At 51.2% G+C, this 18,631-nt stretch overlaps 6 protein-coding genes across 6 annotated transcripts; all 6 read left to right on the forward strand.

Moving 5' to 3' along the window:
* Nucleotides 1–470: 470 nt before the first annotated feature.
* Nucleotides 471–6,011, forward strand: TbgDal_I2010 (hypothetical protein, conserved; the record flags this gene model as incomplete). Its single annotated transcript, XM_011773174.1, has 1 exon — nt 471–6,011. One exon carries the CDS (start codon nt 471–473, stop codon nt 6,009–6,011), a length of 5,541 nt encoding a protein of 1,846 aa, XP_011771476.1.
* A 789-nt stretch (nt 6,012–6,800) lies between these two features.
* TbgDal_I2020 (hypothetical protein, conserved) lies at nt 6,801–9,536 on the forward strand (the record flags this gene model as incomplete). Its single annotated transcript, XM_011773175.1, has 1 exon — nt 6,801–9,536. The coding sequence occupies one exon, from the start codon at nt 6,801–6,803 to the stop codon at nt 9,534–9,536; it is 2,736 nt and encodes a 911-aa protein (XP_011771477.1).
* A 569-nt stretch (nt 9,537–10,105) lies between these two features.
* On the forward strand, nt 10,106–10,963 carry TbgDal_I2030 (septum formation protein MAF homologue, putative; the record flags this gene model as incomplete). The annotated part of the gene is made up of 1 exon (XM_011773176.1): nt 10,106–10,963. The coding sequence occupies one exon, from the start codon at nt 10,106–10,108 to the stop codon at nt 10,961–10,963; it is 858 nt and encodes a 285-aa protein (XP_011771478.1).
* Nucleotides 10,964–11,455: 492 nt separating this feature from the next.
* TbgDal_I2040 (hypothetical protein, conserved) lies at nt 11,456–14,422 on the forward strand (the record flags this gene model as incomplete). Its single annotated transcript, XM_011773177.1, has 1 exon — nt 11,456–14,422. One exon carries the CDS (start codon nt 11,456–11,458, stop codon nt 14,420–14,422), a length of 2,967 nt encoding a protein of 988 aa, XP_011771479.1.
* A 144-nt stretch (nt 14,423–14,566) lies between these two features.
* On the forward strand, nt 14,567–15,076 carry TbgDal_I2050 (T. brucei spp.-specific protein; the record flags this gene model as incomplete). Its single annotated transcript, XM_011773178.1, has 1 exon — nt 14,567–15,076. The coding sequence occupies one exon, from the start codon at nt 14,567–14,569 to the stop codon at nt 15,074–15,076; it is 510 nt and encodes a 169-aa protein (XP_011771480.1).
* Nucleotides 15,077–15,204: 128 nt separating this feature from the next.
* On the forward strand, nt 15,205–17,823 carry TbgDal_I2060 (zinc-binding phosphatase, putative; the record flags this gene model as incomplete). The annotated part of the gene is made up of 1 exon (XM_011773179.1): nt 15,205–17,823. One exon carries the CDS (start codon nt 15,205–15,207, stop codon nt 17,821–17,823), a length of 2,619 nt encoding a protein of 872 aa, XP_011771481.1.
* Nucleotides 17,824–18,631: the final 808 nt, after the last annotated feature.

Below are 18,631 nucleotides of genomic sequence, written 5' to 3' on the forward strand. Positions count from 1 at the left end.
TACATTTGCTCACTCTGAACTCGTGAGGGCTTCATTCCTTCTCCGTTTTCCCCCTTCACACTCCTCCACGTGCACTCTGCTTTTTCACCCACGGTTATCTTCAGTGCTTACGCTTACGTTGTTCTCTCTCCTCTTCTTACTCTTCTTCATTCCTACCCCTTGTTCAACCTTTACTTTCGTCACTACTAGTATTTTTCCACGAGCGCGCACAGGTATTGGTTAAAAATACAAACAAACCAAAGTTAAGGTTTACACCTTATATTTTGGGACATCCCTAATAGGCGCATACGCACATATATACGCAAAACCCTTCCCCTCTTCCTTATTCCCACGAGTTCGGCTTGTCACCATGACAAGTGACGGAGCTGTTAATATGGACACACTTCCAACACTGGTGAGTGAACTTGCCAGTGTCGCTGCACGAGCGAATGGCAAGGCACTTGACATGGAGGGTGGTGTTGCCTACATAAATGCGCTTCACAAACTTGAGTCCTTTGCACTTTCCCCAGGTGAAGAGGAATGGAAGCCCACTCCATCCCACCACATCTGCTGCGGCCGACATAATGGAACTTGCGTTGCAAAGTGCAGCGCGCGAGCCGCTTTCGTGCGTGCTGCTTCAGGCCTGGGTTGCTGTGCTCGATGCTCTACTGCAGCGTGCCTCATCAACGATTATTGACCCCCAGCCGCATGCAAAACGCCTATGGGAAAGTGCGCAACGACTGGTGAAGCTCCGCACAGCGCCAGGGAGCGATGCAGCTTTGGCAAGTGTCCTGACTTTCCTAGGGGTAATTCTACGGCGACGGCAAATACACATCGAGTGTGCTCCTCGGGGTCAGCTTCCTAGCCCTGCGAGTACTCCGGGAATTTTGTCACGGGTGGCGGCATTACAACTTGTTCCTTTGCTTGCAGCATCAGCTCTGACCTCCAGTGGTCCAAAGAAGGCCTATATTACGTGGCCATGGTTGGAATACCTTCGCAAGGCGATCACATGTAATGTGCCCGCTGTTTGTGAGACTGGCGTTCGAGCCATGGGGACGATTCTTCAAACAGGGGCTGAACCTGAGGCGAACTATATAAACGATTTCATTGAATTGCTTTTTTCGCTGGCTGTGAGTGGTAACGCCTCTGCTGCGCTGGAGAATGAACTTGGATTTTCCATTGGACGGCTGCTTGCCGCGTCACAACGGCCGGGTGGATGGTCTCACTTCGGTTCCACGATGGCCAAGGGATCGGTGCGCATCATGAAGCTTCTGTTTGATCCCGCCAAAATAAATCCAAGCTCAAAACGCGTTCTGTCAACGGCTGTGGGTGAGTTATTGGCGATCCTTGGTCCAACTAGTGCAAATTCAGTGGAGAAGGCAATTCACTGCATCTTCGAGTGGCTCCTGGCAGCAGACCCCCAAGATGGGACGTCGAACATGCCGGATATTGTCGCAGGTGCCCTACTGCACTGGGCCAAAACGGCGCGCTCAGACACCTTTCGTAGCGCCATTTTGCGGCATCTTATCCCTTTCTTAGACACAGATAGCAGTGAGACAGTGGCGTACACTGCCCTGTTGTGCCTTAAAGGTGTTGTTTCAACGGTTGTGGAGCTTGATGAATATGCGGCAAACCTTTGGGAGAAACTCCTGAAGCAGGTCACCCGGAACAAGGATATCAAGAAAGCAACGAGTGAAGTTATGAAGTGCGTCGTGGAACGCAACGAGTGGTGCCGGCGTGCACTGCTCCGACACATATTCGCAACGTGCTGCAGCAATAATCCCCCCACGGGGGTTGACGCGTACTTGTCGATGATGCCTCTCTTCACCATGCACGTACAAGCACTACTTGAATTACCTGCGGCCGTGTTGCAGAAGCCTTGCATGACTGGTGTGACGCTTGCAGCCGTCGCCCGCCTCAGTGTGGATGATTCTCATGACGCACTCGCAGACATCTTTCATTGGTGCGTGGAGTATTTCTGTAAGCTTTCAAGGTTACTCTTAGTCCACCAGCGGCAGTCCCTGCCACCTACTATCACTACGAGCGTACGTTCCTCTCTACGCGTGTTCCTGGGTGCTCTCGTGAGCAGTGCACCAACAGCAGGCGAAGTGAGAGCCATCGCTTCGGCCCACGCGCGTGCCACAGTCGCCGCCTGTGAATTGCTCCCGCTAATAGAACCTGGGGATACGGAGGTTAAACTTGTCGTGGCGCTGCTAGAAACACTTGACGACCCGATTGTACCGGTTGCTGTTCCGCGCGTAAGGGGCGCCGTGTACAGATTGCTGAGCCGCCTGCCGTGGGGTACATGTCATGACGACGCTGGCAAGCGCCGGGCAGTTACACTTGCTTTGGACGATATGGGGGAGGCTGTGCGTCTCGGTGTACCGTGCGCATGGGACGAAGAAGAGGCCGAGAAGTGTGGAACCAGTGATGGTGCTAATGGTACTGCTGTAAGTATCGTAAAACTACATAATGTGGAGTTGCTCCCATGCCTGGCTGCTGTCTGGTGCCTTGACGATCGACAATGCATGAGGCCTACACCGAAACAAGCCTTAACCTCTACTGTTACGCGCTGTGCTGTACAGCTGATAGCGGCAGCATCGGCTGCCACATGCAATGCCGGAACCCAGAGTGGCTGCTTGCTACGGTCTGTGCTGGTGAGTATGCGTCACTGGCGTCAAATAAAGGCTGAGGACCCCACCGTGCAAGCATGGAACGTTTTGTGTTGTCTTAACGCAGTCACAGCGCCCACTAGCTCGAATCTCCCTGGTGGAAACGAAGCGGCTACTATTGTGGCTGAGGACAATGGTGGAGAATGGCTTGAATTCATTTCGACCCACTGGCTGGGGCACGAGGTTTGGGCTCTGCGGCTTCTGTCAGCTCAGATAATGGCAAGGCTTGCGTTAGCCTCGGGTGGCGTGGACACTTTTACTTCTTCTGTTGTGAATCAAGTCAATTTGAGTTCCTGCCGCATTAGCGGCGCATTGATTGCGCTTGGCCTGATGCACGGCTGTCCCAACGGAGCTGGTGCGGATGGCACTAATAAAATAACTACTTCAGGGATGGCAATATCGTTTATAGCGCGGATGCTTAGTCAGTATGGTTTGCGTGGTGATGGGGAAGGGGCCGTGGTTGCCGCGTCTGTGCTCATATCTTTGATCCATCTTTCAGCACACCAAAGGCCATTGGTGGAGACCGTCATTCGAACATCTCTTGCTCCCCAACTTTTGTTGTACCAGGAGCCGCAACGGCAGACGGCACTGGCACCGATGCGTCCCATCGTCACGGTGTTGCTGCTTGAACTCGTGACACGTCTCTCACTTCACAAAAGCGTTCACGATGGATCCGTTATGAGCGTCTTTGCCTCCAGCGTCGTTTCATGTGCAGCCGTCGCTGCAGTTACAAGCACCACGGCAACCGCTGATGTCATTAATCAAAAAAATAATAGTATTATTATGTACGGCAGCGCGTTTCCGATCGTGATGTCTGAGAAAGCGGCAGCAGCTGTGGTGGAAACCGTGCGGGAGGTGGTGGAAGACATCAAACAGTTGCCGGCTCATCCAGTTGCTTCAACTCCTTCTGCTCATCACGGAGTTGGACACAGACTTGCCGTGGATATAGCTGTGCTCCAAAAGATTGTGCTGCAGGCCCTCGGCAACACGGGATACCTGAGTGATGCAGTCTCGTGTGCGGCAGCAGGCGTAACTGTATCGGCCGGCAGAGTGTTAAAACCGAGCAGCCTGATGTCGCAGTGGCTATTGAGGATGGCTGAACGCATCGACGGAGCCACGACGATGGAGAGTCGTCGTGCGTGGACAAAAGCGATGGGAGTTATCGTAAACCAAGCGTGGAGGGAGCCCCGTGAGAGGGCTGCGTGCCTACATTCGCTGAATCTGATCATACGAGGAAAGCCCGCTCAGTTATATGGGACCGCCGGAGAGGAGGATGAGAGGCCGAATCGTGGCGACATGGACATGGACGACTACGACATTGAAACAAAGGGCGTTTCACTTGCGAAGGCTGCGCCGGCACTCGAGCTGCGAACGGTGTCGAGCGAGCCACAGTCGAAGGCAGCTGTGCTGAACGTCTTACTGCAAGTTCTGAACGAGGAGCATCAACGCGTTGAGTTGAACGATGACACTCTCCCGCAGTTTCTTCAGCTGCTTTTTTCTGCTGTAGCACTTGCAGAGGTGTCGCCGTGTCTCGTCCGACCGGCTGCGGATGCTCTATATCTGCTGCTCAGGAAGTACGGTTACAGCATGAAAGATATATCGACGCCGCTGCTACAGCCATGGAAGGTTCTGCTGATCAACGGGATGGTTCATGTTATAGAACGGTGCGTGTACTACAGTGGAGTAGGCAGCGCCCTCGCAGAAGAATTTTTTGCCAGTAACATTTCGGACGACACAAGTGCCCGCCGCGTTGTCTCGGCTCTCACCCAGCTCTTTTCACAGTTGGGGCAGCTTGATGTAAGTCACGCCGAGGTAAGCCATGGCTGCAGTGGGCGAGTGGCTGCCGCCATCGCAAGGTGTTCAGCAGTTGCATCTTCTTGTAATGATTCTTCCAAAACACAACCTGCCCGTTGGCCGCAAACATTACAACGAGCCCACGATACGCTCGCGTCGCCCAACGCTCAGGCAGTGATAGCACTCCTGTGCAATCAGATTGTCTCTGCTATAACACTTGCACACGGATACGAACCACCACATGGAATGGTTCCCACGCCGCTGGATTCCTGTACGTATGTCACACCAGCAGTCGCACTGGAATTGCTCCTTCAACTCCGCAACACATCGCAGGACATTGACTCCACCGTAAGACACGCTGCGGGGTACTTGATTGTTATACTTTTGGCAATAAAGATAGAGGAAACAGTGGTACCCCGGCCCGTGCTCAGCGGCGTCTCTCTTCAACAGCTACGCACCTTGGTGCCGCTGCTGTCCCCATCCCACTGTGAAACGTTAGTGGACACCGTCCTTGCACTGCTCCCAACAGTGCTGTTGAAGGAAGTTGGCATGAAAGAAGAGGAAAAGATGGAGGAATTGATAGAAATCTCTGCAGCGGCGGCATCGCTCATACAGAGCAGCCGCGGAAATAGTGCCTTCATGCCTACAGAGGGGCGAGACGAAGTGCGTGAAAAGCGCCGAAGTCAAGTAGAGCGGCTGATCTCTATGCTGACGGCCGAGACTCATCGTGTGTTGAATTTATCGCTTGCGCCCCTTACCCTTGTGGTACATAGTGACTGTAGTGTGGACTGCGTCGTTGAAGTGTTGCGCCAACTCGACGTCAACGTGCTGCTGCGTAGTGAAGGAAGGGCGGCTGCACTATCTATGCATTTATGCCAGAGGTTCCCCGTAGAGGAGTTGCGTGATATGGCCCAATCCAGTGTATGCGCTTTCCTACTACTATTGTGCTGTGAGGAAAGCCAGCAGAGGCTGAAAATGTTGGAGGCCCCGACCATCTCCCCAACTGTACTCGCACGCATTGCGGAGGCATTCGCGCAGTCAAGGGACCCGAAGCTACTGATCGAATACTTGCGCCCCCAACTGAGCTGTTCCACTCGGGTTTGTGGTGTATTTCTGTCCGTGTGTACGGCCGCGAAGCGTGCGGAGCTGCAGCAGCAGTGGAGACCTTGCGTGGAGGATATGCTTCTGGCAAGTATTGACGCAGCGGAGCCGCAGGAGAAGGAAATGGAGGGGTTGTACAAACAAACGCAGCCTTACGGTGACGACACAAATAAACGTGTGGCTTTCTTTGTGCGAAGTTTAATTTCCCTGTCGCACATGCACGGCGGTCCGAGGGAAGCCTACTCACGATATCCGAAAGCTTGCTCAGCCTTAACGGACCATATCATGAAGAACTACGCGAATGAGCTGAGGACTGTCATCCAGTCGTTGCATGAGGGGGACGCGGGTACGCTGCGGGAGCTCATGCAGTTACGGGGCGGCGCCACTCAATGTGGGCCGGGGGCGCAAACCACAACCGCGGCGGCTCCGCAACGCCTAACGATTAACCTCTCGTCATTCACGTAGCCCCGATAATATCCCACATTGGGCTCCTTAGCCCAATCCTGCAAATACGGTAACGGCCCCGTGCGCACCCGTTCACTTAATTTTTACGTATTGCTTTATTCCGACTTATGCTACCTTTGTGCGTGTGTATTTATTTTATCCTCCTTTGGTCAGCATGCTTGACCGCAGAAATGGGCTTTCTGGGTGCATGCTTTGCGAGTAAACGAAAATCATTGTTAACAAACTACCTGCTTATAGCTGTGAATATTGGTGGAGAGGTAAGAAAACAGGTGAGAGTGTGTAGATTTATGTGTATCGCGTAGGAAATTCTCTCTAAAAAGATAATTAGTCTTCACCACCGCGCTTCTTCTCACTCGCATCACAAAGAAAGGCGGCTACTGATTGTTTGCTAAGATAAGGGAGGAAGCAAGGGTATGATAGGGTCAACTGCACCTCTCATGCACATCATGTCTTAACGTGCACACATGTGACTGTGTGCGTCTATATACGTGTATGTTGGTTGCGTGCATAGGTGTGCGTACTTCTTTTTTGATATTATAAACAAGCAGGCCAAAGAAAAGTGCTGTGAACTTCGATAAGCCAGCCCTCACATGCATACACACGTGTATGGCCGTGAGTTTGTGTTTGCGCATCCTCCTTGCTGGTACCATCTTTCATTCCCTTCTGTTTTTGTATCTTTCTAAGGTCTCTGAGCACGGTTAGAGAGGGGAGTAGCATCACACAGTCTCCAAAAAAAAAAAAAGGAAATAAGCGAAAAAAAGTACAGGCGACGATATCAGCCGTGATTAGATGAGTGCATTTGCGCTGGCGACACGCGGAGAACCAGTGTCGTGGGAAAAGTTGGTAGTGCGCGCGCTGAGTTTCATTGACGCCACGCCAAGTGTGGCTGCTACCAATGCACTCCACGCACTCACTTCCTATAGCGCATCGCCTCCAAGCATTTACTGCGATGCGGCGGCCGGAGTCCGCAACGCAAAGCTACACAGTGGGTTGCTCCTTTCACTCCATCATGCAACAGCACAGTGGCCAAAGCTTTTGCGGCATATGCTCGCGCCGCCGCCAGTTATCGTGGGAGACCAATCGCTTTCAATTAGCGGACCAGCAATGGAACTCTTCGTGGTGCTCTACAACGCCAGTGTTAGCAATTGCGAAGCGGGGTTCGCGGCGATGTCCCGCGCACATGCAGATGCAGCACGCACCGGTATGATGACAGCAGCAGAAACGCCGTCTTCATCTCCCCTTGCCAACAGCAAATCTGCCTTTAAAAGCTTCACTATGGGTGCAGAACTTGCCTTCCTTGCGGAACAGGCGCTAGCGGAGGGCGGCGACGAGTTGCTGCCTGCTGTCGATCGTCATTCATTACAGAAACAACTTGACTTCCGTTCCATACATGAGCTGGCAGAGTTGTGCGTAGCAACGGCGAAATACGTCTATTCTACAACCTCAGGGGCCGTATCAAAGAAGCATGACACCCTTGCTAAGCTTGCGTATGCCGCAGCAACGACAGCAGTGCCTCTAGGACTGAAAGCAATGTCCTTGCTGCTAACAGTTATGTCAAGGCTCCTGACGGCGGCGTATCACCGCCACATGGCGGAACATTACTACCGCTTAGACAAGGTGCCTGATATGTCACTTGTGCTCGGACACATCATGTACGCCATGAAGCTCTTGAAAAAAATACAGGTGGATTGCCCTGCTGTTCTTCGAGGGCATGCCACTTCGCAGAAAGCTCCGCCATCATCTTCCTCCGATGCGATGAGAAGTGTCCGCCAGCTACTTGGACAAATCAGTGCTAGCATTGTTGGAAACGGAGGGACAGGTGCAAAAGAACAGGGATGTCAGTCGATTAGCGAGCTGGCGGACCTGTTGGAGGAAGGAGATATGATGAAAGTGTTTCCCCTTGCAGGAAGCCTCGTCCGCGACGTGGCCAAATTGCACGAGAAATACCAACATGAGAACTCGGTTGTGTATTACTCGCGGCCAGCGTCCGATGAAGAAATTAAGGATGACGTCCCAGAGGCAAAACTGCTTGATGTGGCGAGTGATGGTATTAGATACAGCAGCAATCGTGAAGAGCTGTTAGAGGCCTTGGCTAAGAGGCTCGACACCGATCTCTCTAAGTTTGCAGAACTTCCAGCTCCAGATGAGTTGGCCTCATCGCTGGAGGGTCGAGAGATGATGGTCAGAGTCCGCGACAAACTGAAGGCACTTCAGCAGCTCACCGCGGATGCAAAAGAGACTCTGAGCATCCCACACTTTGTGGAACCCACGCTGACGCAACTAGAATCGCTTCTCCAACCATACGTCAAGCCCGCAATCCAAGATAGAGGTGCGAGTCGAAATGACGAGGGCAGCGGGGCCACTACAGATAGTCCCTGTCCACTAGACAGTTGCCTGGACGCAGCCGTCAATAATGTGGAAGAAGCGCTTTCACGACATCTTCAGGTCAGTAATGGGTTGTATCGTGCGAAGTGTGAGTACATTGGTGAGTACGTAGGACCCTTTGAGGTAACAGAGACACTCAAGAACAGACAACACGCGTGGCTCACGCGAGTACACCAACTGCGTTCTAGCGTGAGGAGCATTCTCATTCACCGTGACAAAAAGGTAGAGCTCCGCGAAACGCTCCTTCTCCCCGAAAGCACAGTGTTGCAACCGTGCCTCGCGAATGCTGTCACAGTTGTGGAGAGAGCCAGGGATTTACTGTCCTCGCTGGAGCCTAAACGGGCTTCCCGTGGCACTACTCCTCCCGCATCAGACAATTCTTCTGATGAACAGCTGTCCGCTGCGGCTAGACTTCAGGTTCTACTGGAAACGTTATGTGAGGCAGATGGTTCACTGACCGCAGCCTTCGAGCGCGCGCAGCCGCTTCGTGATGAGACACGGTGGGCGCGTGTGGCAGGTGTGCTGCGCGAAGCTGCTGAACTCATCGGCGAAGGGAACAATATTGTTAGCGCGGCAGTCTCGGCAACGGATGAAATGGAAAAGCAACAAAGTCGTATCGTCGTGCATCCAATTGAGCGTCTGCAGGACGTCGTCTTTGAAACGCCGAGCCTTCCTGGCCAAAGGAAGCGGCGTGGGAAGCAGGCGGAACCTCCTCGACAGCGAATGGCCGCACCAACAAAGCAAGAACTGGAGGGTGCCTCATGTTCCACTACCGAACAGGCTCCTTGCAGGAAGGGTAAAAACCGTCACACGGGGTTGGGGGGAAAAGCGGAGGTTGTCGAGGGCGTTAGATGGAGTTGGCCATCAACTGTTGAGAAGGGCATTCGCACTGAAAATACGAGTGGCGCCGAGTCACCAGCCGATAACGTTGCTGTTGTGGGAAGTGTGCGCAGTACCAAAAGGTCAAGGGAGGGAACGCCGCTGTCGCCCTTAAACTCCTCCGTCGCAAGTGATGCAGCTGGCCAGTTGAACATTCCAGAAGCGGAGGCATCTCCATTGTTCAAGCGTCGCATAAAGGAGCTCAACAGCGGCCGAATCGGTAGAAAAGGTGGTGAAGCAGGCGGAAGGAAGGGAAATTAACTGCGGGGAGGGAAAGCAACATGGCGCTGAAAGATGTGATGGGCAGGATAAAATATTGGGGGGCTTTGAAGGGGACGTAATTTGAGGTTATGTCATACGTCTGGCGTGGGTTGTTTCTGAGTTGATTGAACAGATCGTTGTTGCTACGCGAACCGCAGCCAATTAGTAGTGTTAGCGCAGACTCAAACGTATATACATATATACACTGATATAACTTTCCCGTGCTCGTTTCTCATGCTGCACGTGAGGAAGGGAGCGGAACCCTTCCTTGTGGTGACAGTTGGACTAGCCATGGTCAGTTACCTCTGTTTGATGTTGCCGACATCTTTCACTTCAGGTATACAAACTTGTAGTGAACAGATGGGAAACAGTGGAGGTAGCATCAGACAAAAAATGTGCTTGTACCAGTCATTTCTCTCACTTGAGCAACATTGTTATTTGACACGTTCTCAGTTTCGTATGCAACAGCAGAAAGTTCAAACATCCCGCTATTACGTCTTTTTTTTCCCATCTGCTTCCGCTCTGCCTTGCATGTGCACACGTGCCTGGTCCCTCATACATCCACAAACATGCACACGAAGCGGCAAAGGGAAGGAAGAGGGGAGTATTTCTACTCGTTATTCTCCAGTAGCAGCCGTGACCAGCACCAGTCCTCCTTTTTCCGGCCTTTAATGGTGCTACAGCATCTTGAACTTCTTCGAAAGAAGCGTATTTTGCTCGCGTCTGCCTCACCGCGGCGCCTAGAAATACTTAAAATCATCGGACTTGATGTCCACGTATGTCCATCGGGTGTTGCAGAGGATTTACCAAAGAGTGAGTTCAAGTGCGGTGGGGATTACGCTCTCTGCACTGCAAAGCTGAAAGCTAAGCACATAATTAGACAGAAAATGGAAGCGGCCAACAGTGGCAGTGGGGAAACGCAAAGTGGTTCACGCAGTCGCTTGCCGTTTGATGTGCTCATTGCGGCTGATACCGTTTCGACGATGCCCGCTCACGAGGGCGACGGTACAATCGACATCATTGAGAAACCTTCGACCCGCGAGGAGGCGGCCGCCACGATGCGACGGTTGTCTGGAAACTCACATGAGATGTGGACCGGCGTCGCCATTGCTGTGGTGTGCGGAAAGGACTCCACAGATGACGATGGAGGCGTCGGGGACAACTGTGAGGAGTTGATACGTTGGTTTGAGTTGAAGGTGTGCACCACCGTGCACTTCGCGGTGTTGTCGGAAGCTGAAATATTGGCTTACACCAGCTGCCCAGATAACTGGGCTGGTAAGGCGGCGGGTTATGGTATTCAGGGTATCGCTGCCTGCATGATCCGCTCTATAGAGGGAGATTACTACAATGTTATGGGGCTTCCGCTTCAGGCTGTGTGTGCTTTGTTTGACAAACTCATCGATGAGGGGATAATTTCACACAATTAGTGGAGCTAGCACGATGGCACATATTTGCGGTATCCTTGTCAACGTGAAAGCAAAACACAGAAAGAGAAGAGGAGATATGAAGAAGAACAGGAGGAGGGCGGCCTCTTCCAAAGGTTGGCACGCAAAGATATGCGTTTGGTTGCCTGGGCTGCTTCATGAATGTTCACAAGGTTGGCTACAGACATCGGGTGCAATATCCCATAAGTTCCCTCAACCCACTCCATCACAGTACCCAAACTTGCCCGTAACACCTCATGTTTTCCCCCCCATTAGACGGGATATGCACATTTACATCCGTATATATATATATATCCTTCTTATTGGTCTACGCAACGAATGTTTGTCGAAGCGAAGGGAAGGGAAACTGAAAAGGGGCACCAAGAGAGGTGGGAAACTAGTTAACTAGTGCTCTTTGGAGTGGGAGGAGGAGACAATCCAGGAAGGGATAGAGGGCTCGTTTTTTTCTTTTTCTTGTCAGTGGTAGTAAGGGGAATGGGATGTGCATGCATCCGCACGAAACCACCGCGGTTCAAGGGTTTTGTTGTTGACGCGTACCCAAGCGATAGAAAAAACGACAGCCCGGTGCAGGATACCCTCGGGAAACTGGAAAACTACGTGGCAAGCAACCCGGAGCGTATCCCACGCATATGCCGAAAGATATCCAAGCTCCTAGCACAGGATGAACGGCGAAAACACACGCAACGAATTCTCGTTGGGCTGAAAATGCTAAAAGAACTCATTGTGAACTCCAGTGAGGTGAGTGGATTTGTTCCCCACTCCATTGATATATGCGCCCGGCTGTTGAATCAACGGTACACGGCGGAAATACGCATTGCAGTGGCCGATGTGATTACAGCCCTGTGTTTCAAAGTTGTTGGTCACCACGATAGGGAACACTCATGCCATCTCCTTAACCACAGCAAAGACCGGCTCTTACCGCCGTTACTGCAGATGTGCATGGAGAGACTGACAGAGGTGCGCAAAAGTAGTGACGATTCAAAGGCAGAAGACGGTGGTGGTGGTTTTACCATGGAACTGATGCGCTGCCATCATGCGGGCGTCGTGGCACTGGGAAACCTTGCTTTTTGCCTGCAGGGTGCTCTTGCAAACAGTGTAAGAGGGGTGGAAACGGCCTTTTTGCTTAACCTTTTGCATGCGGTGTCTAATGGCGGCCCTGCGATGCAGGAGCAACAGTTCAGCATGCTTCACGCACCCGATATGCATGAATTCAGCGCATCTACGAGTTACAATAGTAACGGTGGCGCCGACGGGGGTCCATTCCGCAGTGTGTTGCTACCTGATGACAGAAATGAGTGCACAGCTGTGCGCATTGCCGCCGCTGCATGGGGAATTGGCGCTATTGCATCTTGTGTGCCGAGCGTCAATATACGTGCCTTCCTGCAGAGTGTTCAAAACTTTATCACCGTTCATCGTGTGTGGTCACCACCGCTCTTTCCCTGTGTTGTGTTCCGTTCGCTGACCCACGCGATGGAGCGCCGGCCACAGCGGCTTGGCTTCTGCGTATGCAAGTTTCTCCATGACTTCGGCAAAGAGAAGGCAGTGTCCACGAGCTCTGTAAGCAAGCGGGAAAGGGGAAAAGGGAAGAGAGGAATGATGGCTCAAAATACCGCAGGTGTGCTTTCAGGTGTCTTGCAGGCCTTGGTTGTGTGTGTGAGTGAAGTGCGAATGATTGGTCGAACACCACAAATTCTGATCGACGAGTGGCCAACTGACGCGGTGTTGATAGACTCGAGCGTTGTCGATGGGCCAGCAATGGAAATATTTGAATTACATCTCAAGTTGGTGTTGCGATTACTGCAGTGCGCATACAGGTGGCAAAACGCCCCTCAACTGCACCAACTTCTGCTTAAACTTCTTTACTGCTTGCAGAGGGTGTTGTCGACCTCCACACAAGGCCCTGTGGTCACTGTGGCACTCCAAGCATTGGCGGAAGCGGCGTCATACATTCGGACAGTTCCGTTTGCCGACCGCAGCGAACTCTCCGCTGCCTCATTTATCGAGCCATACCTTCAAAGCAGTGGCAGCATGCGGCCACACATCGCACGGGTGCTTGCAGGGTTCCTTTCGGGTGCCCCTCCATCCGTTCATACGCCTCCGGACGAACTTGCGGGAGTTGTGAAGGGTCGGAAAGTGCGAGAGACGGCGGATTCATCCACTGAGCAACTGGAGGCGCACCAGTCGCCACTTTTGACAGACGGACGTGACGTCGCTACGGCTAAGGAATGGTTGCTCTCAGTTATTGGTAAAAGCAGGGATGACAATAGTGACGTCTCCGCAACGTGTGTTGTGGAAGTGGGGAGGGTTATGGGAGCCCTTCTGCAGGGGTGCGGAGCGGCAGAACTCAGTTTCGCGCTTGCGGTCGCTGATATGTTGCAGTCGTTTGCCTCAGACACTAAAAAAAATACGGATCTCCACGTGGCGTGGTCGCATCAGTCACTCGTAATTCTTGTTAACTGCTCCATTTTTTGCGGTGCCCCGCAGTTATATCGGTATGCTACAGAACTTCTTGAGCAACGCCACAATGCCGGGGAGCTTTCCACACATTTTTGCCACAATACTGAAGGCGATACGATACGACTCATGCGTCCAAAGCATGGCAGCCAACAGGAAGGAGGACAAGCCAACTTACAGCCACTACGCACACAACCGATGGATGAGCCACCGGTGACAATCCGCGTCGACATGGATGTTGTCATCAATATGGTTGCTGAAAATGCAACTGAAGAACTAATGAGTGCGTTACGCTTCCCTCCACAAGACAACAGGGCATCAAAAAAAAATACAACCGCAGTCGCGGATAGACTGAAGGCGGCGGTAGCGGACGCCTCCTCAGCCGTACGCCATTCTAAGCAGAGCGTTGAGCCACGACAACATCAACAAAAGGGCGGTCAATCTACGGTAACAGCGGGAGCACAGCGGGATGCATGGGTGTTTTATCCCGGCATACTTGACGTACCAGCACCTGAAGCCGATGGCAAGAGTCAAGCAAGTGAGTGTGGTCCCAGACTCTCTGTGATAGTTGATAGTGAAAAGATACCTGCTCAGGATTCAGCTGAAACAACGCATGGTGTAGGCGGGCAACCGTTGTTTATTCTGCCGGTACGGGAGCGTATTGCAGAACTGCTTGCAAGGCATAATGTTGGGCCAACCACAACATTAATACCTCCGGGCTCCAATTTCACACCACTTCCCCTTCCGTTGGGTGTACGATCACTTCATGTGGACCCGACGGCTGACGGCATGCCCGCTGAGGAGCCGGCCCCACAGTTCCGTGCCACTAACGAAAGGAGAGTAAAGCAACATGAATTCAGCAACGGCAGCTGGAAACGCCACATGCCAACGAGTAGCAATGGTAGCAAAGTTGTCCACGGTGACAGTGCGGGGAGCGATGACGCTGACGGAGCGTCTTTCAGTTCAATTAGTGCGTCAAGTGTCTGATCCGTCAGAGCGCCTCGAAAAAAAACTCAGGTGGGCGTCGTCTTTGTCAGTTGTTATTTCTGTTACTTTAATTTCTATCGTCAAACAGTGACAATCCCAATTCCTTTAGTCTGTGTGCCTTTATTTTCTTCCAGCTCGAACTACATGCACTTCCAAACAAGTAAATCTTTTTGCTGTGCAGTAAAGCGCCTGTGCTATCCGATGCACGTGCTCGCTAGAGCTTTGCTTTTCGTGTTAGGGAATCGGCTCCCTGGTAAACACGTTAAATATATATATATTTATATTAATACACATATTACCTCCCCTCCTACCTCTGCCAACGGCAAAAAGAAGTGTATAACGCGGTGTTTTTTCACGCTATTTATTATTTTTTTCCCCCTTTCGGCACAAAGTATTTATTACACCTCTACTTTCTGTGCCTGTGCGATTTTCTCCTTTCTTTGTGTGTGTGTGTGCGCGCGTGCGTGGTGTTTCACCTTTTGGGTGCACTGCCCCTATGCCAGACACATGAACGAACACACAAACACACCACTGTCGATACGTGTTGCACAATGGCGTCCTTTGGGCACCAATTTCTTCTTACTTATTTATCACTTCTTCTCTTCATCATATCCCCCTTCTTTCGTTACCCGCATGTATTATTCACTAGGTTGATAAGGGGGGTTAGGGTTAGGTCGAAGGGGAAAAAAGAAAAAAAAACGGTAGCTTTCAAAGGGGGAAACACTCAACGCCAGCAAACAAAGTTACACCAACAGCGAGCGAAACGGGTAAAGTGAAACATCATGTCGTTGGGTACGCCATGTGGGCCATTGGACGGCGAGAGGGCTTCCATCGATCTTCAGCACTGCAACGCGGACGGTGAGGCGGCGGCGCTGATTCAACCAACAGTGACGGAAGGCCTACCCGTCGCCTGCGCTTTCACAATAACAAACTATCGTTTTACTATACGTGAGTTACCCAGTAGCAACGAGAAGGATAAGGACGAACACGGCAAATGTGAAGGCCTTCACTTCTCCATGCCGTTGCTGTCAATTGAATCGTGGAGTGCACCGCGTGTGGCAATGACGGCGGCACTCCGCGCCGTGTTCCAGCAGGGCCGCGGGCAAACAATACCCGAGGCGGATACGGGTGTAGCGGAAGCGTCGGCAGCTTCCAAAGGGGGAGCGGAACTACCGGCGTACAAGCTGAAGATTTGCACAAAACATCTTTGGGATGTGGAGCTTCTGCTACAGGGAAAACGCATGGAGGGTACTGGAAGGAGTTTAGAGGCACTTCGCGTTGTCCAGCATCTGAAGGATATGCCAGCCTTTGAACTCTATGCAAAGAGATACAAGGGCCGCCCTGAAGTTGAAGACCCAAGCGGCGATGCTGATCACAACCATGAAGGAGGCAGCGGCGGCAACGCGGATGAGGATCTTATCAATTCTGTTGAGTTTGGCTGGAACTTGTACAATGAGGACCGGGAACTGGAGCGGCAGTTGTGTCTTTCTCCGGGTAGTGAAATACCAAGCGTTAGCGATACACAACGGGCGGGGCCGATGCGAGACCTGCGCCCATGGTTTCGGCTTACGCGAGTTCAACAGCCGCTTAATAGGTACGGTAGGACACCAACGTATCCTTTCCGTATCGTAGTGCCCAATGCTGCCAGTGATGAACTGCTATTAGATGTTATGTCGGCCCGTTCACGCGCACGCATTCCGGCGGTGTCGTTTGTTTACCTCCGCAATGGCGCCGCATTAGCTCGTTGCTCACAGCCACTCACGCGCTCGTCGTTTATGCGCGCCGACGGCGAGTTGTGCAGCATGTTGACTAATGACTACACCGAACATAATGCTGCGCCCAATCAAGATATGAGCAAAACCCGTGCTGCTGCAGCAGCCGTGGTGGAAACTGTGGCACAAACCTCCACAAAACCTCCGCCACCTCTATTCGACACGGACGTAGAAGAGGGGAAGACATCGGGAAAAGAAACTTGCGGTTCCTCCCCTGTTAATCAGCAGCAGGAGGATTTGCCACGGCGGCAGCGGACACTCGTAGTTATGGATTGTCGCCCGTATTCTGCAGCGCTGGGTAATGCTAACTTAGGTGGTGGATATGAAAACGGTTCCACGCACTACTTTTGTGACGTGAGGTTTGGTAACATTGAAAATATTCATGCCGTCAGTAAGTCCTTTGCAAAGTTGAAGGAGCTCATTCAGCGGTTCAGCGGAACGGAACCGAAAAGTGGCTTCCTTCAAAAGTTGCATGAAACCAAATGGCTCCAGCATATACAGAATGTGATGCAGTGCTCGAATAACATTGCGGATTCGCTTGAGCGTGGTGAGTCTTGCCTCGTACATTGCACGGATGGCTGGGATCGCACCCCGCAGACTGTCGCGACCGCAATGCTCCTGTTGGATCCTTTTTACAGAACCATTGTGGGGTTCTGTGTGTTAGTGGAAAAGGAATTTTGTTCGATGGGCCATAAGTTTGCTGAGCGTTGCAGTCACCAAGTGAAGGGAGACACGGTTTATGTCTTGGACCCTGGTGTTTCAGCGTCAGACACGGAAGCGCAACCTCCAAGCCAACAACAACATCAGCAGCAGCAGCAACTTCAGCCCTCACCCATCTTTGTGCAGTGGATGGATGTAGTGTTTCAAATTGTGAGGCAATTCCCGCGTCGCTTCGAATTCACCCCGCGGCTGCTGGAATATCTGAGCACTGAGGTTTATGCCTGTCTTCATGGAACGTTCCTCTGCAACGGGGAAAAGGAACGAATGTTTGAGGGAGTTCGCTTGAACACAGCCTCCATATGGACTGATATTGTGCGGACTGCATTGAGGGAACGGGAGGGAAAAGCACCGCTTTACTTTGTTAACCCCGCATATGACTCAGCGGCGGCGTGGGAATTCATATCAAAGAGGAAAGGATGTGGTATCAATCGCATCTCCCCCAATTGCAGTAGCAAGCGCATTGTATTTTGGGAATCCTTTTATTTGCGCCATGATGGTGACACCGGCAGCACCGAGTTGCTCGATGCATTGGCATACGAACACATGCACCAAAAAAGGGGTACCACAACACCTGTTGGAGTTAAGTTTCATGAGGAATGGGAAAAATATTTTAATGACCTCATCCGTGAGGCCTGTGAAGCCCGAAAACGGGAGGTGGTTGAAATGAGGAACCTTCAACAAAATCTCGAAGTGCAGCGCCCTCCCCAAGGCGTGGATTCAACTTCACGGTCAAGTGGTCCGAAAATGTGTCATTGGTGTCATAAAACTTTCGGTTTGCTTAGTAAATTCACTACTGTGCGGTGTAGTCACTGTGGACACATCCATTGTAGTGACTGTATGGAAACTGAAGTTAAGGGCAAAAAACTCTGCCGTAGTTGCTATAGTGCACACAAGTTAAATAGTGCATAGAAAGCTCTTTTTTTCCCCCCCCCCCCCTCTCTCTATCTCTATCTCTTTCTCCCTCTTTTTCAAAAAAAATAAAATAAAATAAAAATATAAGTGTGTGAGGAGGGCGACGAGGGGAAGAGAGTGAGGGGAACAAAAGAAAGGAAGAAGGGGGAAAAAACGAACAGGGAATTGTGAAATGAGTTGATAAATAAATCGAGAGAAAAAAAAAACAGCATCAACAGGGTGGGAAAGAAAAAGAAAGAATTATTTAATTGATCATTTAATTAATTTCAAGAAGGAAAAAAGCTGAATCATGTTTGTTGAAGAGGGCAACAGAAAAGGAAGGGGGAAATAATGGTAATAACAATGCAAAAGAAGAAGGATTAAGAAGGAGCAGCAACGGTAAAGGGACTGTGATAATGGTGCAAGGAAGAAAAAAAGAAAGGCGAAAAGGGGATGAGGAATATGCTTTTGTGTACTTTTACTTTGTTTTGTTTTGTTTCTTAAAGCGGAATTTAGGAACATTTGTGTCCCTAAAGAAACTTCACACGCACACGTACACACGTATATATACATTTATATGTAAATAAATACACATGTATGTATGTGTGAAGGAAATGCATTTAAATCTTCACTTCCCCCCTTTTCCTCCTCTTTTTTTTTTGTTTCTTCCCTTCATTCTCAACTTATCTTTTTATATTCCCTTCCCGCCCGCGTTTTCACTCCATTGCTTTGAAAAGGATGTGCGCACATCCGCTCCCATATATATATATATATATATATATATATTTGTACATATTCGTATTCATGTATTTTGTAATTTACTGGA

This window comes from Trypanosoma brucei, chromosome 1 (assembly GCF_000210295.1).
Source record: "Trypanosoma brucei gambiense DAL972 chromosome 1, complete sequence".
NCBI classification, from domain to species: Eukaryota; Euglenozoa; class Kinetoplastea; order Trypanosomatida; family Trypanosomatidae; genus Trypanosoma; species Trypanosoma brucei.